The sequence below is a fragment of the Salmo trutta genome, chromosome 26, assembly GCF_901001165.1.
Source record: "Salmo trutta chromosome 26, fSalTru1.1, whole genome shotgun sequence".
Classification (NCBI taxonomy): Eukaryota; Metazoa; Chordata; class Actinopteri; order Salmoniformes; family Salmonidae; genus Salmo; species Salmo trutta.
The window spans coordinates 44,425,370-44,453,218 of NC_042982.1; the positions used below are offsets into that span (position 1 = coordinate 44,425,370).

At 48.7% G+C, this 27,849-nt stretch overlaps 1 protein-coding gene across 1 annotated transcript in view; it reads left to right on the forward strand.

The window, feature by feature from the left end:
* LOC115163837 (LHFPL tetraspan subfamily member 6 protein) overlaps positions 1-27,849 on the forward strand; it is a gene marked incomplete at its 5' end in the record, with an annotated part of 126,717 nt that overhangs the window by 92,175 nt on the left and 6,693 nt on the right. The window contains 1 exon segment of the mRNA XM_029716041.1: positions 27,458-27,556. Coding sequence (XP_029571901.1) covers positions 27,458-27,556 — 99 coding nt within the window.

Genomic DNA, 27,849 nt, shown 5'->3' on the forward strand with positions numbered 1-27,849 from the left:
AAAGATGGTGGTGTATTTTTTTAAGGCTGACCATATCTCTAGACTTCAGTTAATATATATTTTTTTTAGATTGTAGTAGATGTTAGTAGTGGGGTTTAATTACATGTTCGAACACAAGAGGCCCGGACCAACACACAGTTGGAACAGGGGCACGACAAAAGCATTTCTAAAGAGGCATTCAATTGGACAAAGGACTTAGTCAGAAGAGAGAAAACTGGGCTTGGATATTACATTTATAGCTAATGGTGTCCAGTAATGGATTGAAAATCAATGAAATAATAATTTTAGAGCCAGAACACTAATACACTGAATAATTACTTCTGAAGAGTCTGGAACTGGTTTAAAGAGACGGGTTGGATCTCTATGGTTTTACTGAACTGGATTAAAGAGACTGGTTGGATCTCTATGGTTTTACGGAACTGGATTAAAGAGACGGGTTGGATCTCTATGGTTTTACTGAACTGGATTAAAGAGACCGGTTGGATCTCTATGGTTTTACTGAACTGGATTAAAGAGACTGGTTGGATCTCTATGGTTTTACTGAACTGGATTAAAGAGACTGGTTGGATCTCTATGGTTTTACTGAACTGGATTAAAGAGACTGGTTGGATCTCTATGGTTTTACGGAATTGGATTAAAGAGACGGGTTGGATCTCTATGGTTTTACGGAACTGGATTAAAGAGACCGGTTGGATCTCTATGGTTTCACTGAACTGGATTAAAGAGACCGGTTGGATCTCTATGGTTTTACTGAACTGGATTAAAGAGACTGGTTGGATCTCTATGGTTTTACAGAAATGGTTTAAAGAGACTGGTTGGATCTCTATGGTTTTACTGAACTGGATTAAAGAGACGGGTTGGATCTCTATGGTTTTACTGAACTGGATTAAAGAGACGGGTTGGATCTCTATGGTTTTACTGAACTGGATTAAAGAGACTGGTTGGATCTCTATGGTTTTACGGAAATGGTTTAAAGAGACTGGTTGGATCTCTATGGTTTTACTGAACTGGATTAAAGAGACGGGTTGGATCTCTATGGTTTTACTGAACTGGATTAAAGAGACGGGTTGGATCTCTATAGTTTTACTGAACTGGATTAAAGAGACTGGTTGGACCTCTATGGTTTTACTGAACTGGATTAAAGAGACGGGTTGGATCTCTATGGTTTTACGGAACTGGATTAAAGAGACCGGTTGGATCTCTATGGTTTTATGGAACTGGATTAAAGAGACCGATTGGATCTCTATGGTTTTACGGAACTGGATTAAAGAGACCGGTTGGATCTCTATGGTTTTATGGAACTGGATTGAAGAGACCGATTGGATCTCTATGGTTTTACATACATCCAACATTCCACAGCAGTTAGACAGCATAAGAGCCACAGCAGTGAGCAGACTACTTATTCTCCAGAGTTAGTTGTGTGGCATGGAGTACTGTGGCTCACCTAGAGCAAAGGGAATGACAGTCCTCTCTGTGGTAATATTGTCATCACTCCCAAGTCTCAACCATCATCAAACCTCCCTGTGGTAATATTGTCATCACTCCCAAGTCTCAACCATCATCAATCCCCCCCTGTGGTAATATTGTCATCACTCCCACGTCTCCGTCTCCGGCAACCACCCATCCATCCCTACTCAGCAGGGCGTTACCGTAGCAACCGCCTCCAGAGCGAGACACCAGAGTTGTCTAATGGTTTTACACAGATTGGTTTTGTTGACCAGTAAAGGACCAATAAACTAGGACTGTCAACAACAACAAAAAAGTCTGTGGGAAAAAACCTGACATGAGTCTCCTTTGTTCTCTGGAACCTTTAGGAATACGGGCCGTATTCATTAGTGCACACTGTGGCAAAATGCAGCAAAACATGTGTTGCGCCCTGGTCAAACGTAGTGCACTAAATAGGGAATAGTGGTCTAACGTAGTGCACTAAGTAGGGAATAGTGGTCAAACGTAGTGCACTAAATAGGGAATAGTGGTCAAACGTAGTGCACTAAATAGGGAATAGTGGTCAAACGTAGTGCACTAAATAGAGAATAGTGGTCAAACGTAGTGCACTAAATAGGGAATAGTGGTCAAACGTAGTGCACTAAATAGAGAATAGTGGTCAAACGTAGTATACTAAGTAGGGAATAGTGGTCAAACGTAGTGCACTAAATAGAGAATAGTGGTCAAACGTAGTGCACTAAATAGAGAATAGTGTTCCATTGGGGAAGCAGCCCCCATATGCTTGTAGAACTGAACTTTGGTTGATTGTGTTTTCTCACGATTGTGCCGGTTAGTTAAAACTCAAGGCCGATACACTACTGACAAGTCTACTTCAGTAGATGGAGTATTGAACGCGACTAAACACGGAGGGTCTAAATTAAAGCTGTTTCTCACTTTAAATGTGAAACTGCACACTTGGAGGATGTGGAAGATGTGTCGCTAGTGTCTGTGTGTTCAGATTCTGCCTGTGATCTGTGTCTTCAAGATGTAACGAGTAAGGTGGTATTTGGAAGATCACCTGAATGTTGACCACGTTAATTTTGGATTATGCAAAAAGATCACACCCTCAGAGAAATAACCCATTTGAAGGAAGAGTATACTGTATGCTGTATCACTAGCTGTTTATTGTGGAAAATCCCTGCCCGAGGCACAAGATGCTGCTTCTCACGAGCGCAGCAGTCCATCCTTCCACTCCTCCCTCATCCCTCCTCCACTCCTCCCTCCTCCCTCCTCTACCCCTCCACTCCTCCCTCCATACCTCCTCCACTCCTCCACTCCTCCCTCCTCCACTCCTCCCTCCTCCCTCCTCCACCCCTCCACTCCTCCCTCCTCCACTCCTCCCTCCTCCACCCCTCCACTCCTCCCTCCTCCCTCCTCCACCCCTCCACTCCTCCCTCCTCCACCCCTCCACTCCTCCCTCCTCCACTCCTCCCTCCTCCCTCCTCCACCCCTCCACTCCTCCCTCCTCCACCCCTCCACTCCTCCCTCCTCCCTCCTCCACCCCTCCACTCCTCCCTCCTCCACCCCTCCACTCCTCCCTCCTCCCTCCTCCACCCCTCCACTCCTCCCTCCTCCCTCCTCCACTCCTCCCTCCTCCACCCCTCTCCTCCACCCCTCCACTCCTCCCTCCTCCACCCCTCCACCCCTCCACTCCTCCCTCCTCCACCGCTCCCTCCTCCACTCCTCCCTCCTCCACCCCTCCACTCCTCCCTCCTCCCTCCTCCACCCCTCCACTCCTCCCTCTTCCACCCCTCCACTCCTCCCTCCTCCACCCCTCCACCCCTCCACTCCTCCCTCCTCCACCCCTCCACTCCTCCCTCCTCTACCCCTCCACTCCTCCCTCCTCTCCTCCTCCACCCCTCCACCCTCCACTACTCCCTCCTCTCCTCCCTCCTCTCCTCCTCCACTCCTCCCTCCTCCCTCCTCCACTCCTCCCTCCTCCACCCCTCCACTCCTCCCTCCTCTACCCCTCCACTCCTCCCTCCTCTCCTCCTCCACCCCCTCCACCCCTCCACTCCTCCCTCCTCTACCCCTCCACTCCTCCCTCCTCTCCTCCTCCACCTCTCCACCCCTCCACTCTTCCCTCCTCCACCCCTCCTCTCCTCCTCCACTCCTCCTTCCTCCACCCCTCCAACCCTCCCTCCTCCACCCCTCCACTCCTCCACTCCTCCCTCCTCCACCCCTCCACTCCTCCCTCCTCCCCCGCTCCCTCCTCCACTCCTCCCTCCTCCACCCCTCCACTCCTCCCTCCTCCCTCCTCCACCCCTCCACTCCTCCCTCTTCCACCCCTCCACTCCTCCCTCCTCCACCCCTCCACTCCTCCCTCCTCCACCCCTCCACCCCTCCACTCCTCCCTCCTCCCTCCTCCCTCCTCCACTCCTCCCTCCTCTCCTCCTCCACCCCTCCACTCCTCCACTCCTCCACTCCTCCCTCCTCCACCCCTCCACTCCTCCCTCCTCCACCCCTCCACTCCTCCCTCCTCTACCCCTCCACTCCTCCCTCCTCTCCTCCTCCACCCCTCCACCCCTCCACTCCTCCCTCCTCTCCTCCCTCCTCTCCTCCTCCACTCCTCCCTCCTCCCTCCTCCACTCCTCCCTCCTCCACCCCTCCACTCCTCCCTCCTCTACCCCTCCACTCCTCCCTCCTCTCCTCCTCCACCCCTCCACCCCTCCACTCCTCCCTCCTCTCCTCCCTCCTCTCCTCCTCCACTCCTCCCTCCTCCCTCCTCCACTCCTCCCTCCTCTACCCCTCCAGTCCTCCCTCCTCTCCTCCTCCACCTCTCCACCCCTCCACTCTTCCCTCCTCCACCCCTCCTCTCCTCCTCCACTCCTCCTTCCTCCACCCCTCCAACCCTCCCTCCTCCACCCCTCCACTCCTCCACTCCTCCCTCCTCCACCCCACCACCCCTCCACTCCTCCCTCCTCCACCTCTCCACCCCTCCACTCCTCCCTCCTCCATCCCTCCACTCCTCCCTCCTCCACCCCTCCACCCCTCCACTCCTCCACTCCTCCATCCCTCCACTCCTCCCTCCTCCACCCCTCCACTCCTCCCTCCTCCACCCCTCCACCCCTCCACTCCTCCACTCCTCCCTCCTCTCCTCCTCCACCCCTCCACTCTTCCCTCCTCCACTCCTCCCTCCTCTCCTCCTCCACCCCTCCACTCCTCCACTCCTCCCTCCTCTCCTCCTCCACCCCTCCACTCTTCCCTCCTCCACTCCTCCCTCCTCTCCTCCTCCACCCCTCCCTTCTCTACACCTCCATCCTTCCCTCCTCCACCCCTCCACTCCTCCCTCCTCCACCCCTCCACCCCTCCCTCCTCTACACCTCCATCCTTCCCTCTGGCTCCTTGGCACAGAAACATGCATGTCGTGCAGAGAGACTGTTTCCATCCTTGGTAATCCTCCACCTCCCTCCCATATTTCTACCCCTCTCTGTTTGTCTCTCTGTTTCTCAATAAGCCACATAGGGAGTGTGGCGGATAGGATTGGATGGAAATAACCACCCTGTGAAAAATAAATGAAAGAAATCAAAGCAACCGAGAGAGAAACGCAGGAAGGACCACATGTGATATGGAAATGATGGCTTAGTCTCTAGCCTTCTGTTTTTCATTTACACAAGCAGGACTATTGGTGTTGTGTAATACTGTAGCATAGCATGGCTAAGGCTAATTGAATTGAGGTCTTTCAAGGGCACTTGATTGTCTTATTTGTTGTTTTACTTTACCCCCTATTTCCTGGTATCCATTTGGTAGTTACAGTCTTGTCTCATCGCCGCAACTCCCGTACGGACTCAGGAGAGGCGAAGGTCGAGAGCCATGCGTCCTCCGAAACACAACCCTGCCAAGCCGCACTGCTTCTTGACACAGTAGCCGCTTAACCAGGAAGCCAGACGCACCAATATGTCGGAGGAAACACCGTCCAGCTGGTGACCGAAGTCAGCCTGCAGGCGCCCGGCCCGCCACAAGGAGTCACTAGAGCACAATGGGACAAGGATATCCTGTCCGGCTAAACCCTCCCCTAATTCAGACGACACTGGGCCAATTGTGCGCCGCCTCATGGGTCTTCCAGTCACAGCCGGCTGTGACAGAGCCTGGGATCGAACCCGGGGCTGTAGTGACGGCCGACGGCCCCGGGATGCAGTGCCTTAGACCGCTGAGCCACTTGGGAGGCCACTTGATTGTCTTGAAAGTAGCATACTTTGTAGCTGATTTAAAGAGCCGTGTGTGGACTCTGTAACCCTCAAATCCCTCAGATGTACAGTTTAGAGTGATTTATAGCTGATTTAAAGAGCTGTGTGTGGACTCTGTAACCCTGAAATCCCAGTGTTCCCTGACGTCATCTGAGCCCATGTTGAGACTATTTAGACAAGGCTCAGTTTGTCACTTAACCTGTCCTCACACTAAGAATTCATATTTACATGTACATGCTGACAAAGGCCTCACCATGGCAAATGGAGCAAAAGGCATACCCCACCCCCCCCCACTCAAAACCCCCCCCACAACATCTAAGAAGCCAACAAACTCCTTACAGTTTTGATAGATTCGATTTAACAGTCCATGAAAGAAGGAGAGACATTTCTTAACTCATAATAGACCCAACAGTCTTGGGTCTGTTTTAAGGTTTGCATCCCAAATGGCATCCTATTCACCAATATATAGTGCACTACTCTTTGACAAGAGCCCTGTTCTCTCTGTCATGATGATGTCATGACTACAGCGATAGTACAGATACTTCTGTTTTCACCCTCCATCAGTGCTGTTAAGACATCCAGGCTGATTACATTCTGTTATATCTCCCTGTTAGGACATCCAGGCTGATTACATTCTGTTAGGACATCCAGGCTGATTACATTCTGTTATATCTCCCTGTTAGGACATCCAGGCTGATTAATAATGTTATATCTCCCTGTTAGGACATCCAGGCTGATTACATTCTGTTATATCTCCCTGTTAGGACATCCAGGCTGATTACATGCGGTTATATCTCCCTGCATTACTCAAAGACTTGAAAAAGAATTTCTCATTGTGTTTAATATTCATCATGAATACATTTCCCATCGTTGGCATGCTTCAGATTGCGTTCCAAATGGCACCCTATCCACTTTATAGTGCACCACCTTTGACCAGGGCCCTGTGGTAGTAGTGCACCATATAGGGTGTTATTTGGAACAGCGGGATGACACATTAAATCAGGTTACGCAACTCTGATGTTTCTGAGAAGGGAAAAAGTATCTTCTAAACTAACTATCTCAGTGAACTAAATTGAAAGCGTACAAGACAGGCCTGTCTTCAACCCTTAACGTCTTGTTTTTGATTATGTTCTCTAGGCCTACCGAGTGCCACACGTCTGAAATGGCACCCTATTCCCTATATGGGTCATTCTATGTCTCTGAAATGGCACCCTATTCCCTATATGGGTCATTCTATGTCTCTGAAATGGCACCCTATTCCCTATATGGGTCATTCTATGTCTCTGAAATGGCACCCTATTCCCTATATGGGTCATTCTACATCTCTGAAATGGCACCCTATTCCCTATATGGGTCATTCTACATCTCTGAAATGGCACCCTATTCCCTATATGGGTCATTCTACGTCTCTGAAATGGCACCCTATTCCCTATATGGGTCATTCTACGTCTCTGAAATGGCACCCTATTCCCTATATATGGGTCATTCTACGTCTCTGAAATGGCACCCTATTCCCTATATGGGTCATTCTACGTCTCTGAAATGGCACCCTATTCCCTATATATGGGTCATTCTACATCTCTGAAATGGCACCCTATTCCCTATATGGGTCATTCTACGTCTCTGAAATGGCACCCTATTCCCTATATATGGGTCATTCTACATCTCTGAAATGGCACCCTATTCCCTATATGGGTCATTCTACATCTCTGAAATGGCACCCTATTCCCTATATGGGTCATTCTACGTCTCTGAAATGGCACCCTATTCCCTATATATGGGTCATTCTACGTCTCTGAAATGGCACCCTATTCCCTATATGGGTCATTCTACATCTCTGAAATGGCACCCTATTCCCTATATGGGTCATTCTACGTCTCTGAAATGGCACCCTATTCCCTATATATGGGTCATTCTACGTCTCTGAAATGGCACCCTATTCCCTATATGGGTCATTCTACGTCTCTGAAATGGCACCCTATTCCCTATATATGGGTCATTCTACATCTCTGAAATGGCACCCTATTCCCTATATGGGTCATTCTACGTCTCTGAAATGGCACCCTATTCCCTATATATGGGTCATTCTACATCTCTGAAATGGCACCCTATTCCCTATATATGGGTCATTCTACGTCTCTGAAATGGCACCCTATTCCCTATATATGGGTCATTCTACATCTCTGAAATGGCACCCTATTCCCTATATGGGTCATTCTACGTCTCTGAAATGGCACCCTATTCCCTATATGGGTCATTCTACGTCTCTGAAATGGCACCCTATTCCCTATATGGGTCATTCTACGTCTCTGAAATGGCACCCTATTCCCTATATATGGGTCATTCTACGTCTCTGAAATGGCACCCTATTCCCTATATGGGTCATTCTACGTCTCTGAAATGGCACCCTATTCCCTATATATGGGTCATTCTACATCTCTGAAATGGCACCCTATTCCCTATATGGGTCATTCTACGTCTCTGAAATGGCACCCTATTCCCTATATATGGGTCATTCTACAGAAGTGGTACAAATTGGGGGTTGTAAAAAAATTGTAAATGGTATCCTATTTTCCCCCCAAACTTTCAGCACACGTCTTCCAGCATGTCACGTTGACATATATACTACACACACACTTTGCTTGTATTGAATATTTGAAATATTTACCTGGATTTCTTACTAAACCCACTAAATGTGTCATGACTGAAACATAGTACAGAAACTGCAATAAAGGGAAACAATGCACACTAGTGATAATTTGATGAACCTTCTAATTCTGTAATTTTTAATCTGCATACCAAATTAACAAAATAGTAAAAACAGTTTTTTATTTGTATTTTTTATACGTGATTTTCAAGAACTTTCAATTTAATTTGTTATGAGTAAAAAAAAAAAATCTGAAATATTACTGGGATTTTTTTGGGGGTGGGGGAACAAACCTGAAACCAAACCCAAATCTAAACGGTATAGAAATTATAATGGACCTACATCTATAGTCTCTTCACTGTGTCCAGCTTGATAAGTCATTTATAGTCTCTTCACTGTGTCCAGCTTGATAAGTCATTTATAGTCTCTTCACTGTGTCCAGCTTGATAACAGTCATTTATAGTCTCTTCACTCTGACCAGCTTGATAACAGTCATTTATAGTCTCTTCACTGTGTCCAGCTTGATAAGTCATTTATAGTCTCTTCACTGTGTCCAGCTTGATAAGTCTCTTTACTCTGTCCAGCTTGATAACAGTCATTTATAGTCTCTTCACTCTGTCCAGCTTGATAACAGTCATTTATAGTCTCTTCACTGTGTCCAGCTTGATAACAGTCATTTATAGTCTCTTCACTGTGTCCAGCTTGATAACAGTCATTAATAGTCTCTTCACTCTGACCAGCTTGATAACAGTCATTTATAGTCTCTTTACTGTGTCCAGCTTGATAACAGTCATTTATAGTCTCTTCACTGTGTCCAGCTTGATAAGTCTCTTCACTCTGTCCAGCTTGATAACAGTCATTTATAGTCTCTTCACTGTGTCCAGCTTGATAACAGTCATTTATAGTCTCTTCACTGTGTCCAGCTGGATAAGTCATCTAGAAGAATTTAGACAGTCGTGGAGTGATGTATAGAAGAGCATTTTTTTGTAAATGTTGATGGCGAGGACTGGATATAACTAGTTTTACTATAGACATTGCCATTGTGGGCTTCCACCACATAAAAATAGTCACTTGGTTGGGGGATTCCTATGGGTTGGCAGTGATCAGCCAATGATCAGACAGCATTGTCTTCTTCAAATTGGGTTGCCTATGGTTTCGTAAACCAAAGGGTAATATCCAGGAGCCCAAATTTATACCAGGACATTGGTCCCAAGATCCAAACTCAGACACAGTGAGTTGAGACCATGACAAGTGAAAAGACCAAATGTATGTGGTCTTCAGATCAAGACCACCCAGTGAAGAGGACCATGGACCCATTTCTTCAAATTGTAAGAAACTCAAGTAGAGTAAACTAGAATACAGTTAGGTAGAGTACAGTAGAATACAGTAGAGCACAGTGCAGTAGAGAACAGTACAGCAGAGTAGAGTACAGTCTATAACGTGCTATATACTGTAATGTAATGTTTTTGGCCAAATAGATGTCAATGTTTGGGCTCTAGGAGGGTTGGAGCCCCCTGCTGGTAATACATGTCGATACTCTGTGCTATTGTCCACTACCCACATGATGGTCTTCTGTAGCTCAGTCTGTGGGGCCTGTACGCACCCTACTTTATAAATGGAGGATAACTTCACTGGTGCTGCCCGTGCTGTCGCAGACGCCATAAAGGCACAGAAACAAAGAGGAGACCTCGATATATCTATGCAGTGTCAATTGTTTCTTGTTTGGACAATATTGATTTAATTTGAACTTTAAAGAATCACTATAGCTTAGTTATCTTTTCATTTGGGCAGATGTACATCCCCAGCAAACATATATATATATATATATATATATATATATATATATATATATATATATATATTTATTTATTTATTTTGTCCTAAAAACAGTACTTTATATATTTCTTGATAGATTAGATTTTTTTCATTAGTGCCACTTAGAAGATGTACCAACTTGCACATAAATGTTCTCCTAAATGTTGTCAGACAGACTCGTGGCCATGGTGGAGAGGGGAACAATCCCATCACCTGGTGATTAGTCACCATGGTGGAGAGGGGAAACAATCCCATCACCTGGTGATTAGTAACCATGGTGGAGAGAGGAACAATCCCATCACCTGGTGATTAGTAACCATGGTGGAGAGAGGAACAATCCCATCACCTGGTGATTAGTAACCATGGTGGAGAGGGGGAACAATCCCATCTCCTGGTGATTAGTAACCATGGTGGAGAGAGGAACAATCCCATCACCTGGTGATTAGTAACCATGGTGGAGAGAGGAACAATCCCATCACCTGGTGATTAGTAACCATGGTGGAGAGGGGAACAATCCCATCACCTGGTGATTAGTAACCATGGTGGAGAGGGGAACAATCCCATCACCTGGTGATTAGTAACCATGGTGGAGAGGGGGAACAATCCCATCACCTGGTGATTAGTAACCATGGTGGAGAGGGGGAACAATCCCATCACCTGGTGATTAGTAACCATGGTGGAGAGGGGGAACAATCCCATCACCTGGTGATTAGTAACCATGGTGGAGAGGGGAAACAATCCCATCACCTGGTGATTAGTAACCATGGTGGAGAGGGGGAACAATCCCATCACCTGGTGATTAGTAACCATGGTGGAGAGGGGGAACAATCCCATCACCTGGTGATTAGTAACCATGGTGGAGAGGGGGAACAATCCCATCACCTGGTGATTAGTAACCATGGTGGAGAGGGGGAACAATCCCATCACCTGGTGATTAGTAACCATGGTGGAGAGGGGGAACAATCCCATCACCTGGTGATTAGTAACCATGGTGGAGAGAGGAACAATCCCATCACCTGGTGATTAGTAACCATGGTGGAGAGGGGGAACAATCCCATCACCTGGTGACTAGTAACCATGGTGGAGAGGGGAACAATCCCATCACCTGGTGATTAGTAACCATGGTGGAGAGGGGGAACAATCCCATCACCTGGTGATTAGTAACCATGGTGGAGAGGGGAACAATCCCATCACCTGGTGATTAGTAACCATGGTGGAGAGAGGAACAATCCCATCACCTGGTGATTAGTAACCGTGGTGGAGAGAGGAACAATCCCATCACCTGGTGATTAGTAACCATGGTGGAGAGGGGAACAATCCCATCACCTGGTGATTAGTAACCATGGTGGAGAGAGGAACAATCCCATCACCTGGTGATTAGTCACCATGGTGGAGAGAGGAACAATCCCATCACCTGGTGATTAGTAACCATGGTGGAGAGGGGGAACAATCCCATCACCTGGTGATTAGTAACCATGGTGGAGAGGGGAACAATCCCATCTCCTGGTGATTAGTAACCATGGTGGAGAGGGGGAACAATCCCATCACCTGGTGATTAGTAACCATGGTGGAGAGAGGAACAATCCCATCACCTGGTGATTAGTAACCATGGTGGAGAGGGGAACAATCCCATCACCTGGTGATTAGTAACCATGGTGGAGAGGGGGAACAATCCCATCACCTGGTGATTAGTAACCATGGTGGAGAGAGGAACAATCCCATCACCTGGTGATTAGTAACCATGGTGGAGAGGGGGAACAATCCCATCACCTGGTGATTAGTAACCATGGTGGAGAGGGGGAACAATCCCATCACCTGGTGATTAGTAACCATGGTGGAGAGGGGGAACAATCCCATCACCTGGTGATTAGTAACCATGGTGGAGAGGGGGAACAATCCCATCACCTGGTGATTAGTAACCATGGTGGAGAGGGGAACAATCCCATCACCTGGTGATTAGTAACCATGGTGGAGAGAGGAACAATCCCATCACCTGGTGATTAGTAACCGTGGTGGAGAGAGGAACAATCCCATCACCTGGTGATTAGTAACCATGGTGGAGAGGGGAACAATCCCATCACCTGGTGATTAGTAACCATGGTGGAGAGAGGAACAATCCCATCACCTGGTGATTAGTCACCATGGTGGAGAGAGGAACAATCCCATCACCAGGTGATTAGTAACCATGGTGGAGAGGGGGAACAATCCCATCACCTGGTGATTAGTAACCATGGTGGAGAGGGGAACAATCCCATCTCCTGGTGATTAGTAACCATGGTGGAGAGGGGGAACAATCCCATAACCTGGTGATTAGTAACCATGGTGGAGAGAGGAACAATCCCATCACCTGGTGATTAGTAACCATGGTGGAGAGGGGAACAATCCCATCACCTGGTGATTAGTAACCATGGTGGAGAGAGGAACAATCCCATCACCTGGTGATTAGTAACCATGGTGGAGAGAGGAACAATCCCATCACCTGGTGATTAGTAACCATGGTGGAGAGAGGAACAATCCCATCACCTGGTGATTAGTAACCATGGTGGAGAGGGGAACAATCCCATCACCTGGTGATTAGTCACCATGGTGGAGAGGGGAAACAATCCCATCACCTGGTGATTAGTAACCATGGTGGAGAGAGGAACAATCCCATCACCTGGTGATTAGTAACCATGGTGGAGAGAGGAACAATCCCATCACCTGGTGATTAGTAACCATGGTGGAGAGGGGGAACAATCCCATCTCCTGGTGATTAGTAACCATGGTGGAGAGAGGAACAATCCCATCACCTGGTGATTAGTAACCATGGTGGAGAGAGGAACAATCCCATCACCTGGTGATTAGTAACCATGGTGGAGAGGGGAACAATCCCATCACCTGGTGATTAGTAACCATGGTGGAGAGGGGAACAATCCCATCACCTGGTGATTAGTAACCATGGTGGAGAGGGGGAACAATCCCATCACCTGGTGATTAGTAACCATGGTGGAGAGGGGGAACAATCCCATCACCTGGTGATTAGTAACCATGGTGGAGAGGGGGAACAATCCCATCACCTGGTGATTAGTAACCATGGTGGAGAGGGGGAACAATCCCATCACCTGGTGATTAGTAACCATGGTGGAGAGGGGGAACAATCCCATCACCTGGTGATTAGTAACCATGGTGGAGAGGGGGAACAATCCCATCACCTGGTGATTAGTAACCATGGTGGAGAGGGGGAACAATCCCATCACCTGGTGATTAGTAACCATGGTGGAGAGGGGGAACAATCCCATCACCTGGTGATTAGTAACCATGGTGGAGAGGGGGAACAATCCCATCACCTGGTGATTAGTAACCATGGTGGAGAGAGGAACAATCCCATCACCTGGTGATTAGTAACCATGGTGGAGAGGGGGAACAATCCCATCACCTGGTGACTAGTAACCATGGTGGAGAGGGGAACAATCCCATCACCTGGTGATTAGTAACCATGGTGGAGAGGGGGAACAATCCCATCACCTGGTGATTAGTAACCATGGTGGAGAGGGGAACAATCCCATCACCTGGTGATTAGTAACCATGGTGGAGAGAGGAACAATCCCATCACCTGGTGATTAGTAACCGTGGTGGAGAGAGGAACAATCCCATCACCTGGTGATTAGTAACCATGGTGGAGAGGGGAACAATCCCATCACCTGGTGATTAGTAACCATGGTGGAGAGAGGAACAATCCCATCACCTGGTGATTAGTCACCATGGTGGAGAGAGGAACAATCCCATCACCTGGTGATTAGTAACCATGGTGGAGAGGGGGAACAATCCCATCACCTGGTGATTAGTAACCATGGTGGAGAGGGGAACAATCCCATCTCCTGGTGATTAGTAACCATGGTGGAGAGGGGGAACAATCCCATCACCTGGTGATTAGTAACCATGGTGGAGAGAGGAACAATCCCATCACCTGGTGATTAGTAACCATGGTGGAGAGGGGAACAATCCCATCACCTGGTGATTAGTAACCATGGTGGAGAGGGGGAACAATCCCATCACCTGGTGATTAGTAACCATGGTGGAGAGAGGAACAATCCCATCACCTGGTGATTAGTAACCATGGTGGAGAGGGGGAACAATCCCATCACCTGGTGATTAGTAACCATGGTGGAGAGGGGGAACAATCCCATCACCTGGTGATTAGTAACCATGGTGGAGAGGGGGAACAATCCCATCACCTGGTGATTAGTAACCATGGTGGAGAGGGGGAACAATCCCATCACCTGGTGATTAGTAACCATGGTGGAGAGGGGAACAATCCCATCACCTGGTGATTAGTAACCATGGTGGAGAGAGGAACAATCCCATCACCTGGTGATTAGTAACCGTGGTGGAGAGAGGAACAATCCCATCACCTGGTGATTAGTAACCATGGTGGAGAGGGGAACAATCCCATCACCTGGTGATTAGTAACCATGGTGGAGAGAGGAACAATCCCATCACCTGGTGATTAGTCACCATGGTGGAGAGAGGAACAATCCCATCACCAGGTGATTAGTAACCATGGTGGAGAGGGGGAACAATCCCATCACCTGGTGATTAGTAACCATGGTGGAGAGGGGAACAATCCCATCTCCTGGTGATTAGTAACCATGGTGGAGAGGGGGAACAATCCCATAACCTGGTGATTAGTAACCATGGTGGAGAGAGGAACAATCCCATCACCTGGTGATTAGTAACCATGGTGGAGAGGGGAACAATCCCATCACCTGGTGATTAGTAACCATGGTGGAGAGAGGAACAATCCCATCACCTGGTGATTAGTAACCATGGTGGAGAGAGGAACAATCCCATCACCTGGTGATTAGTAACCATGGTGGAGAGGGGAACAATCCCATCACCTGGTGATTAGTAACCATGGTGGAGAGGGGGAACAATCCCATCACCTGGTGATTAGTAACCATGGTGGAGAGAGGAACAATCCCATCACCTGGTGATTAGTAACCATGGTGGAGAGGGGGAACAATCCCATCACCTGGTGATTAGTAACCATGGTGGAGAGGGGGAACAATCCCATCACCTGGTGATTAGTAACCATGGTGGAGAGGGGGAACAATCCCATCACCTGGTGATTAGTCACCATGGTGGAGAGGGGGAACAATCCCATCACCTGGTGATTAGTAACCATGGTGGAGAGGGGAACAATCCCATCACCTGGTGATTAGTAACCATGGTGGAGAGAGGGAACAATCCCATCACCTGGTGATTAGTAACCATGGTGGAGAGGGGAACAATCCCATCACCTGGTGATTAGTAACCATGGTGGAGAGGGGGAACAATCCCATCACCTGGTGATTAGTAACCATGGTGGAGAGGGAACAATCCCATCACCTGGTGATTAGTAACCATGGTGGAGAGGGGGAACAATCCCATCACCTGGTGATTAGTAACCATGGTGGAGAGGGGGAACAATCCCATCACCTGGTGATTAGTAACCATGGTGGAGAGGGGGAACAATCCCATCACCTGGTGATTAGTAACCATGGTGGAGAGGGGGGAACAATCCCATCACCTGGTGATTAGTTACCATGGTGGAGAGGGGGAACAATCCCATCACCTGGTGATTAGTAACCATGGTGGAGAGGGGGAACAATCCCATCACCTGGTGATTAGTAACCATGGTGGAGAGGGGAACAATCCCATCACCTGGTGATTAGTAACCATGGTGGAGAGGGGAACAATCCCATCACCTGGTGATTAGTAACCATGGTGGAGAGAGGAACAATCCCATCACCTGGTGATTAGTAACCATGGTGGAGAGGGGGAACAATCCCATCACCTGGTGATTAGTAACCATGGTGGAGAGGGGGAACAATCCCATCACCTGGTGATTAGTAACCATGGTGGAGAGAGGAACAATCCCATCACCTGGTGATTAGTAACCATGGTGGAGAGGGGGAACAATCCCATCACCTGGTGATTAGTAACCATGGTGGAGAGGGGGAACAATCCCATCACCTGGTGATTAGTAACCATGGTGGAGAGGGGGAACAATCCCATCACCTGGTGATTAGTAACCATGGTGGAGAGAGGAACAATCCCATCACCTGGTGATTAGTAACCATGGTGGAGAGGGGGAACAATCCCATCACCTGGTGATTAGTAACCATGGTGGAGAGAGGAACAATCCCATCACCTGGTGATTAGTAACCATGGTGGAGAGGGGGAACAATCCCATCACCTGGTGATTAGTAACCATGGTGGAGAGAGGAACAATCCCATCACCTGGTGAATAGTAACCATGGTGGAGAGGGGAAACAATCCCATCACCTGGTGATTAGTAACCATGGTGGAGAGGGGAACAATCCCATCACCTGGTGATTAGTAACCATGGTGGAGAGAGGAACAATCCCATCACCTGGTGATTAGTAACCATGGTGGAGAGGGGAACAATCCCATCACCTGGTGATTAGTAACCATGGTGGAGAGGGGAACAATCCCATCACCTGGTGATTAGTAACCATGGTGGAGAGAGGAACAATCCCATCACCTGGTGATTAGTAACCATGGTGGAGAGAGGAACAATCCCATCACCTGGTGATTAGTAACCATGGTGGAGAGGGGAACAATCCCATCACCTGGTGATTAGTAACCATGGTGGAGAGGGGAACAATCCCATCACCTGGTGATTAGTAACCATGGTGGAGAGGGGAACAATCCCATCACCTGGTGATTAGTAACCATGGTGGAGAGGGGGAACAATCCCATCACCTGGTGATTAGTAACCATGGTGGAGAGGGGAAACAATCCCATCACCTGGTGATTAGTAACCATGGTGGAGAGGGGGAACAATCCCATCACCTGGTGATTAGTAACCATGGTAGAGAGGGGGAACAATCCCATCACCTGGTGATTAGTAACCATGGTGGAGAGAGGAACAATCCCATCACCTGGTGATTAGTAACCATGGTGGAGAGAGGAACAATCCCATCACCTGGTGATTAGTAACCATGGTGGAGAGAGGAACAATCCCATCACCTGGTGATTAGTAACCATGGTGGAGAGGGGGAACAATCCCATCACCTGGTGATTAGTAACCATGGTGGAGAGGGGAACAATCCCATCACCTGGTGATTAGTAACCATGGTGGAGAGGGGAACAATCCCATCACCTGGTGATTAGTTACCATGGTGGAGAGGGGGAACAATCCCATCACCTGGTGATTAGTAACCATGGTGGAGAGGGGAACAATCCCATCACCTGGTGATTAGTAACCATGGTGGAGAGAGGAACAATCCCATCACCTGGTGATTAGTAACCATGGTGGAGAGGGGAACAATCCCATCACCTGGTGACTAGTGGCCATGGTGGAGAGAGGAACAATCCCATCACCTGGTGACTAGTGGCCATGGTGGAGAGAGGAACAATCCCATCACCTGGTGATTAGTAACCATGGTGGAGAGAGGAACAATCCCATCACCTGGTGATTAGTAACCATGGTGGAGAGGGGAACAATCCCATCACCTGGTGATTAGTAACCATGGTGGAGAGGGGAACAATCCCATCACCTGGTGATTAGTAACCATGGTGGAGAGGGGAACAATCCCATCACCTGGTGATTAGTAACCATGGTGGAGAGGGGGAACAATCCCATCACCTGGTGATTAGTAACCATGGTGGAGAGGGGAACAATCCCATCACCTGGTGATTAGTAACCATGGTGGAGAGGGGAACAATCCCATCACCTGGTGATTAGTAACCATGGTGGAGAGGGGAAACAATCCCATCTCCTGGTGATTAGTAACCATGGTGGAGAGGGGAAACAATCCCATCACCTGGTGATTAGTAACCATGGTGGAGAGGGGGAACAATCCCATCACCTGGTGATTAGTAACCATGGTGGAGAGGGGGAACAATCCCATCACCTGGTGATTAGTAACCATGGTGGAGAGGGGGAACAATCCCATCACCTGGTGATTAGTAACCATGGTGGAGAGGGGGAACAATCCCATCACCTGGTGATTAGTAACCATGGTGGAGAGAGGAACAATCCCATCACCTGGTGATTAGTAACCATGGTGGAGAGAGGAACAATCCCATCACCTGGTGATTAGTAACCATGGTGGAGAGGGGAACAATCCCATCACCTGGTGATTAGTAACCATGGTGGAAAGGGGGAATAATCCCATCACCTGGTGATTAGTAACCATGGTGGAGAGGGGAACAATCCCATCACCTGGTGATTAGTAACCATGGTGGAGAGGGGAACAATCCCATCACCTGGTGATTAGTCACCATGGTGGAGAGGGGAACAATCCCATCACCTGGTGATTAGTAACCATGGTGGAGAGGGGGAACAATCCCATCACCTGGTAATTAGTAACCATGGTGGAGAGGGGGAACAATCCCATCACCTGGTGATTAGTAACCATGGTGGAGAGGGGAACAATCCCATCACCTGGTGATTAGTAACCATGGTGGAGAGGGGAACAATCCCATCACCTGGTGATTAGTCACCATGGTGGAGAGGGGAACAATCCCATCACCTGGTGACTAGTAACCATGGTGGAGAGGGGGAACAATCCCATCACCTGGTGATTAGTAACCGTGGTGGAGAGGGGGAACAATCCCATCACCTGGTGATTAGTAACCATGGTGGAGAGAGGAACAATCCCATCACCTGGTGATTAGTAACCATGGTGGAGAGGGGGAACAATCCCATCACCTGGTGATTAGTAACCATGGTGGAGAGAGGAACAATCCCATCACCTGGTGACTAGTAACCGTGGTGGAGAGGGGGAACAATCCCATCACCTGGTGATTAGTAACCATGGTGGAGAGGGGAACAATCCCATCACCTGGTGATTAGTAACCATGGTGGAGAGGGGGAACAATCCCATCACCTGGTGATTAGTAACCATGGTGGAGAGGGGAACAATCCCATCACCTGGTGATTAGTAACCATGGTGGAGAGGGGAACAATCCCATCACCTGGTGATTAGTAACCATGGTGGAGAGGGGAACAATCCCATCACCTGGTGATTAGTAACCATGGTGGAGAGGGGAACAATCCCATCACCTGGTGATTAGTAACCATGGTGGAGAGGGGGAACAATCCCATCACCTGGTGATTAGTAACCATGGTGGAGAGAGGAACAATCCCATCACCTGGTGACTAGTAACCGTGGTGGAGAGGGGGAACAATCCCATCACCTGGTGATTAGTAACCATGGTGGAGAGGGGAACAATCCCATCACCTGGTGATTAGTAACCATGGTGGAGAGGGGGAACAATCCCATCACCTGGTGATTAGTAACCATGGTGGAGAGGGGAACAATCCCATCACCTGGTGATTAGTAACCATGGTGGAGAGGGGAACAATCCCATCACCTGGTGATTAGTAACCATGGTGGAGAGGGGAACAATCCCATCACCTGGTGATTAGTAACCATGGTGGAGAGGGGGAACAATCCCATCACCTGGTGATTAGTAACCATGGTGGAGAGGGGGTACAATCCCATCACCTGGTGATTAGTAACCATGGTGGAGAGGGGGAACAATCCCATCACCTGGTGACTAGTAACCATGGTGGAGAGGGGAACAATCCCATCACCTGGTGATTAGTAACCATGGTGGAGAGGGGGAACAATCCCATCACCTGGTGATTAGTAACCATGGTGGAGAGGGGGAACAATCCCATCACCTGGTGATTAATAACCATGGTGGAGAGGGGGAACAATCCCATCACCTGGTGATTAGTAACCATGGTGGAGAGGGGTAACAATCCCATCACCTGGTGATTAGTAACCATGGTGGAGAGGGGGAACAATCCCATCACCTGGTGATTAGTAACCATGGTGGAGAGGGAACAATCCCATCACCTGGTGATTAGTAACCATGGTGGAGAGGGGGAACAATCCCATCACCTGGTGATTAGTAACCATGGTGGAGAGGGGGACAATCCCATCACCTGGTGATTAGTAACCATGGTGGAGAGGGGAACAATCCCATCACCTGGTGATTAGTAACCATGGTGGAGAGGGGGAACAATCCCATCACCTGGTGACTAGTAACCATGGTGGAGAGAGGAACAATCCCATCACCTGGTGATTAGTAACCATGGTGGAGAGGGGGAACAATCCCATCACCTGGTGATTAGTAACCATGGTGGAGAGGGGAAACAATCCCATCACCTGGTGATTAGTAACCATGGTGGAGAGGGGAAACAATCCCATCACCTGGTGATTAGTAACCATGGTGGAGAGGGGGAACAATCCCATCACCTGGTGATTAGTAACCATGGTGGAGAGGGGGAACAATCCCATCACCTGGTGATTAGTAACCATGGTGGAGAGGGGGGAACAATCCCATCACCTGGTGATTAGTAACCATGGTGGAGAGGGGAAACAATCCCATCACCTGGTGATTAGTAACCATGGTGGAGAGGGGGAACAATCCATCACCTGGTGATTAGTAACCATGGTGGAGAGGGGGAACAATACCATCACCTGGTGATTAGTAACCATGGTGGAGAGGGGAACAATCCCATCTCCTGGTGATTAGTAACCATGGTGGAGAGGGGGAACAATCCCATCACCTGGTGATTAGTAACCATGGTGGAGAGAGGAACAATCCCATCACCTGGTGATTAGTAACCATGGTGGAGAGGGGGGAACAATCCCATCACCTGGTGATTAGTAACCATGGTGGAGAGGGGAACAATCCCATCACCTGGTGATTAGTAACCATGGTGGAGAGGGGGAACAATCCCATCACCTGGTGATTAGTAACCATGGTGGAGAGGGGGAACAATCCCATCACCTGGTGATTAGTAACCATGGTGGAGAGAGGAACAATCCCATCACCTGGTGATTAGTAACCATGGTGGAGAGGGGAACAATCCCATCACCTGGTGATTAGTAACCATGGTGGAGAGGGGAACAATCCCATCTCCTGGTGATTAGTAACCATGGTGGAGAGGGGGAACAATCCCATCACCTGGTGATTAGTCACCATGGTGGAGAGGGGAAACAATCCCATCACCTGGTGATTAGTAACCATGGTGGAGAGGGGGAACAATCCCATCACCTGGTGATTAGTAACCATGGTGGAGAGGGGGAACAATCCCATCACCTGGTGATTAGTAACCATGGTGGAGAGGGGGAACAATCCCATCACCTGGTGATTAGTAACCATGGTGGAGAGGGGAACAATCCCATCACCTGGTGATTAGTAACCATGGTGGAGAGGGGGGAACAATCCCATCACCTGGTGATTAGTAACCATGGTGGAGAGGGGGAACAATCCCATCACCTGGTGATTAGTAACCATGGTGGAGAGGGGAAACAATCCCATCACCTGGTGATTAGTAACCATGGTGGAGAGGGGGAACAATCCCATCACCTGGTGATTAGTAACCATGGTGGAGAGGGGGAACAATCCCATCACCTGGTGATTAGTAACCATGGTGGAGAGGGGAAACAATCCCATCTCCTGGTGATTAGTAACCATGGTGGAGAGGGGGAACAATCCCATCACCTGGTGATTAGTAACCATGGTGGAGAGAGGAACAATCCCATCACCTGGTGATTAGTAACCATGGTGGAGAGGGGGAACAATCCCATCACCTGGTGATTAGTAACCATGGTGGAGAGGGGAACAATCCCATCACCTGGTGATTAGTAACCATGGTGGAGAGGGGGAACAATCCATCACCTGGTGATTAGTAACCATGGTGGAGAGGGGGAACAATCCCATCACCTGGTGATTAGTTACCATGGTGGAGAGGGGAACAATCCCATCACCTGGTGATTAGTAACCATGGTGGAGAGGGGAACAATCCCATCACCTGGTGATTAGTAACCATGGTGGAGATGCGGAACAATCCATCACCTGGTGATAGTAACCATGGTGGAGAGGGGAACAATCCCATCACCTGGTGATTAGTAACCATGGTGGAGAGGGGAAACAATCCCATCACCTGGTGATTAGTAACCATGGTGGAGAGGGGAACCAATCCCATCACCTGGTGATTAGTAACCATGGTGGAGAGGGGAACAATCCCATCACCTGGTGATTAGTAACCATGGTGGAGAGGGGAACAATCCCATCTCCTGGTGATTAGTAACCATGGTGGAGAGGGGGAACAATCCCATCACCTGGTGATTAGTAACCATGGTGGAGAGGGGAACAATCCCATCACCTGGTGATTAGTTACCATGGGGAGAGGGGAACAATCCCATCACCTGGTGATTAGTCACCATGGTGGAGAGGGGAACAATCCCATCACCTGGTGATTAGTAACCATGGTGGAGAGGGGAACAATCCCATCACCTGGTGATTGTAACCATGGTGGAGAGGGGGAACAATCCCATCACCTGGTGATTAGTAACCATGGTGGAGAGGGGAACAATCCCATCACCTGGTGATTAGTAACCATGGTGGAGAGGGGGAACAATCCCATCACCTGGTGATTAGTAACCATGGTGGAGAGGGGGAACAATCCCATCACCTGGTGATTAGTAACCATGGTGGAGAGGGGGAACAATCCCATCACCTGGTGATTAGTAACCATGGTGGAGAGGGGGAAACAATCCCATCACCTGGTGATTAGTAACCATGGTGGAGAGGGGGAACAATCCCATCACCTGGTGAATAGTAACCATGGTGGAGAGGGGAAACAATCCCATCACCTGGTGATTAGTAACCATGGTGGAGAGGGGGAACAATCCCATCACCTGGTGATTAGTTACCATGGTGGAGAGGGGGAACAATCCCATCACCTGGTGATTAGTAACCATGGTGGAGAGGGGAACAATCCCATCACCTGGTGATTAGTAACCATGGTGGAGAGGGGAACAATCCCATCACCTGGTGATTAGTAACCATGGTGGAGAGGGGGAACAATCCCATCACCTGGTGATTAGTAACCATGGTGGAGAGAGGAACAATCCCATCACCTGGTGATTAGTAACCATGGTGGAGAGGGGGAACAATCCCATCACCTGGTGATTAGTAACCATGGTGGAGAGGGGGAACAATCCCATCACCTGGTGATTAGTAACCATGGTGGAGAGGGGGAACAATCCCATCACCTGGTGATTAGTAACCATGGTGGAGAGGGGTAACAATCCCATCACCTGGTGATTAGTAACCATGGTGGAGAGGGGAACAATCCCATCACCTGGTGATTAGTAACCATGGTGGAGAGGGGGAACAATCCCATCACTGGTGAATAGTAACCATGGTGGAGAGGGGAAACAATCCCATCACCTGGTGATTAGTAACCATGGTGGAGAGGGGGAACAATCCCATCACCTGGTGATTAGTTACCATGGTGGAGAGGGGGAACAATCCCATCACCTGGTGATTAGTAACCATGGTGGAGAGGGGAAACAATCCCATCACCTGGTGATTAGTAACCATGGTGGAGAGGGGGAACAATCCCATCACCTGGTGATTAGTAACCATGGTGGAGAGGGGAACAATCCCATCACCTGGTGACTAGTAACCATGGTGGAGAGGGGGAACAATCCCATCACCTGGTGATTAGTAACCATGGTGGAGAGGGGGAACAATCCCATCACCTGGTGATTAGTAACCATGGTGGAGAGGGGGAACAATCCCATCACCTGGTGATTATTAACCATGGTGGAGAGGGGAACAATCCCATCACCTGGTGATTAGTAACCATGGTGGAGAGGGGGAACAATCCCATCACCTGGTGATTAGTAACCATGGTGGAGAGGGGGAACAATCCCATCACCTGGTGATTAGTAACCATGGTGGAGAGGGGAAACAATCCCATCACCTGGTGATTAGTAACCATGGTGGAGAGGGGAACAATAACCATCACCTGGTGATTAGTAACCATGGTGGAGAGGGGGAACAATCCCATCAACTGGTGATTAGTAACCATGGTGGAGAGGGGAAACAATCCCATCACCTGGTGATTAGTAACCATGGTGGAGAGGGGAACAATCCCATCACCTGGTGATTAGTCACCATGGTGGAGAGGGGGAACAATCCCATCTCCTGGTGATTAGTAACCATGGTGGAGAGGGGGAACAATCCCATCACCTGGTGATTAGTAACCATGGTGGAGAGGGGGAACAATCCCATCACCTGGTGATTAGTAACCATGGTGGAGAGGGGAACAATCCCATCAACTGGTGATTAGTAACCATGGTGGAGAGGGGGAACAATCCCATCACCTGGTGATTAGTAACCATGGTGGAGAGGGGGAACAATCCCATCACCTGGTGATTAGTAACCATGGTGGAGAGGGGAACAATCCCATCACCTGGTGATTAGTAACCATGGTGGAGAGGGGGAACAATCCCATCACCTGGTGATTAGTAACCATGGTGGAGAGGGGAAACAATCCCATCACCTGGTGATTAGTAACCATGGTGGAGAGGGGGAACAATCCCATCACCTGGTGATTAGTAACCATGGTGGAGAGGGGGAACAATCCCATCACCTGGTGATTAGTAACCATGGTGGAGAGGGGAAACAATCCCATCACCTGGTGATTAGTAACCATGGTGGAGAGGGGAAACAATCCCATCACCTGGTGATTAGTAACCATGGTGGAGAGGGGAACAATCCCATCACCTGGTGATTAGTCACCATGGTGGAGAGGGGGAACAATCCCATCACCTGGTGATTAGTAACCATGGTGGAGAGGGGAACAATCCCATCACCTGGTGATTAGTAACCATGGTGGAGAGGGGAACAATCCCATCACCTGGTGATTAGTAACCATGGTGGAGAGAGGAACAATCCCATCACCTGGTGATTAGTAACCATGGTGGAGAGGGGAACAATCCCATCACCTGGTGATTAGTAACCATGGTGGAGAGGGGAACAATCCCATCACCTGGTGATTAGTAACCATGGTGGAGAGGGGGAACAATCCCATCACCTGGTGATTAGTAACCATGGTGGAGAGGGGGAACAATCCCATCACCTGGTGATTAGTCACCATGGTGGAGAGGGGGAACAATCCCATCACCTGGTGATTAGTAACCATGGTGGAGAGGGGGAACAATCCCATCACCTGGTGATTAGTTACCATGGTGGAGAGGGGAACAATCCCATCACCTGGTGATTAGTAACCATGGTGGAGAGAGGAACAATCCCATCACCTGGTGATTAGTAACCATGGTGGAGAGGGGAACAATCCCATCACCTGGTGATTAGTAACCATGGTGGAGAGGGGAACAATCCCATCACCTGGTGATTAGTAACCATGGTGGAGAGGGGGAACAATCCCATCACCTGGTGATTAGTAACCATGGTGGAGAGGGGGAACAATCCCCTCACCTGGTGATTAGTCACCATGGTGGAGAGGGGGAACAATCCCATCACCTGGTGATTAGTAACCATGGTGGAGAGGGGGAACAATCCCATCACCTGGTGATTAGTTACCATGGTGGAGAGGGGAAACAATCCCATCACCTGGTGATATTTATAGGAGTGTGGTTTTTGGCCCATTCATTCTACAGTCTTTTTTTAATGCAGGGTTTTAATGTATAGGATGAACCACAGCTTCTGTCTGATAATGTTGGTTTATTGTAATGTAGATAGTGTTGGTTTATTGTAATGTAGATAGTGTTGGTTTATTGTAATGTAGATAGTGTTGGTTTATTATAATGTAGATAGTGTTGGTTTATTGTAATGTAGATAGTGTTGGTTCGTCACCTGTTTATTTGTCTGAAGTTCTGAAATGGCGACTGCCTTTAAAATGCAACAAATCCTTTTGAAAACGGCCTATATGGCATTGATATGGGTTTAGAAACAGTTATTCTAGTGTCAAGATTGTGCATCACAATGGGTGTTCTGATGTTTTGTACAACATCCCTCCTTTTGACCGCACCCCAAAACAACTTCAACGACGGCAGTCTCAGACTGAAGTATGTGCCCAACGTAGAGCAGCAGAATAATTCAGTTAGAGTCATCAGGCCAATCTGTATTCAGTATGAGGTATTAAAAAATTCAGATATGTATCTCTCTCTCTCTCTCTCTCTCTCTCTCTCTCTCTCTCTCTCTCTCTCTCAGATGTAAACTCTGTGTGTGTGTTGTGTGTGTGTGTGTGTGTGTGTGTGTGTGTGTGTGTGTGTGTGTGTGTGTGTGTGTGTGTGTGTGTGTGTGTGTCTTGGCCAGCTGTGTTAGTTAGCATGTGGATTAATTCCTGCTGGTTATCTGTGCTAGATGTAATGAGGCAGCCCTGGCTAGCAGTGGTAATCAGGCTGCCTTCCTTTGTTCCCTCGCTCTTCCCTCTCCTCTCCTTACTCCCCCATCCTGCACTTCTAAACTGATAGCTTGGAGAGAGTCAAATTGAAGGGGATTACAAACTAATGTAATGGCAGACCCCAATTCACCAGGCAACCTACATGGTGATTCTCCAAGACAGGCTCTGGTATCCAGGAAGCAGCATTTCAAGACGTGGCCTCTGGTTAAAATAGGAGGGGGTAGCTGGGTCCTCTAGCTAATATAGGAAGGGGTAGCTGGGTCCTCTAGCTAATATAGGAGGGGGTAGCTGGGTCCTCTAGCTAATATAGGAGGGGGTAGCTGGGTCCTCTAGCTAATATAGGAGAGGATAGCTGGGTCCTCTAGCTAATATAGGAGGGGGTAGCTGGGTCCTCTAGCTAATATAGGAGGGGGTAGCTGGGTCCTCTAGCTAATATAGGAGGGGGTAGCCTGGTCTTCTAGCTAATGTAGGAGGGGGTAGCTGGGTCCTCTAGCTAATATAGGAGGGGATAGCTGGGTCCTCTAGCTTATATAGGAGGGGGTAGCTGGGTCCTCTAGCTAATATAGGAGGGGGTAGCTGGGCCCTCTAGCTAATATAGGAGGGGGTAGCTGGGTCCTCTAGCTAATATAGGAGGGGGTAGCCTGGTCTTCTAGCTAATATAGGAGGGGGTAGCTGGGTCCTCTAGCTAATATAGGAGGGGGGTAGCTGGGTCCTCTAGCTAATATAGGAGGGGGGTAGCTGGGTCCTCTAGCTAATATAGGAGGGGGTAGCTGGGTCCTCTAGCTAATATAGGAGGGGGTAGCCTGGTCTTCTAGCTAATATAGGAGGGGGTAGCTGGGTCTCTGGGTGGAAGCCTGGGTTTCACAGTGTGTCTATTCTCTAGATGGATTTTCTACTGAATTAGTAGAATGATCAGAAGGTCTTTGATAAAGTGCTTGCTCTGATCCGTCTTCTTGTGACTGACCCTGGCCTGTACGTTCTCTGTTGGGTTACCAACAGTTCTACATGATTTATATTGACTGACCTGTTTTCTGTTTTCTCCTAGAGGTTTACTGTAGAGACTAATCCTCTGTGTGTTCTCTGTCTTCCCAGGTCTGCTGATCGGGTCTGGCTGTGCTCTCTACCCGCTGGGCTGGGACAGTGAGGAGGTCCGACAGACCTGCAACAACACCTCCGACCAGTTTGAACTGGGTGAGTTGAGTTCACTCCTCCATCCTCAACGTAGATCTGTACAGAGTTTACAACATAGATCTGTACAGAGTTCACTCCTCCATCCTCAACATAGATCTGTACAGAGTTTACAACATAGATCTGTACAGAGTTCACTCCTCCATCCTCAACGTAGATCTGTACAGAGTTTACAACATAGATCTGTACAGAGTTCACTCCTCCATCCTCAACGTAGATCTGTACAGAGTTCACTCCTCCATCCACAATTTTACATTTACATTTAAGTCATTTAGCAGACGCTCTTATCCAGAGCG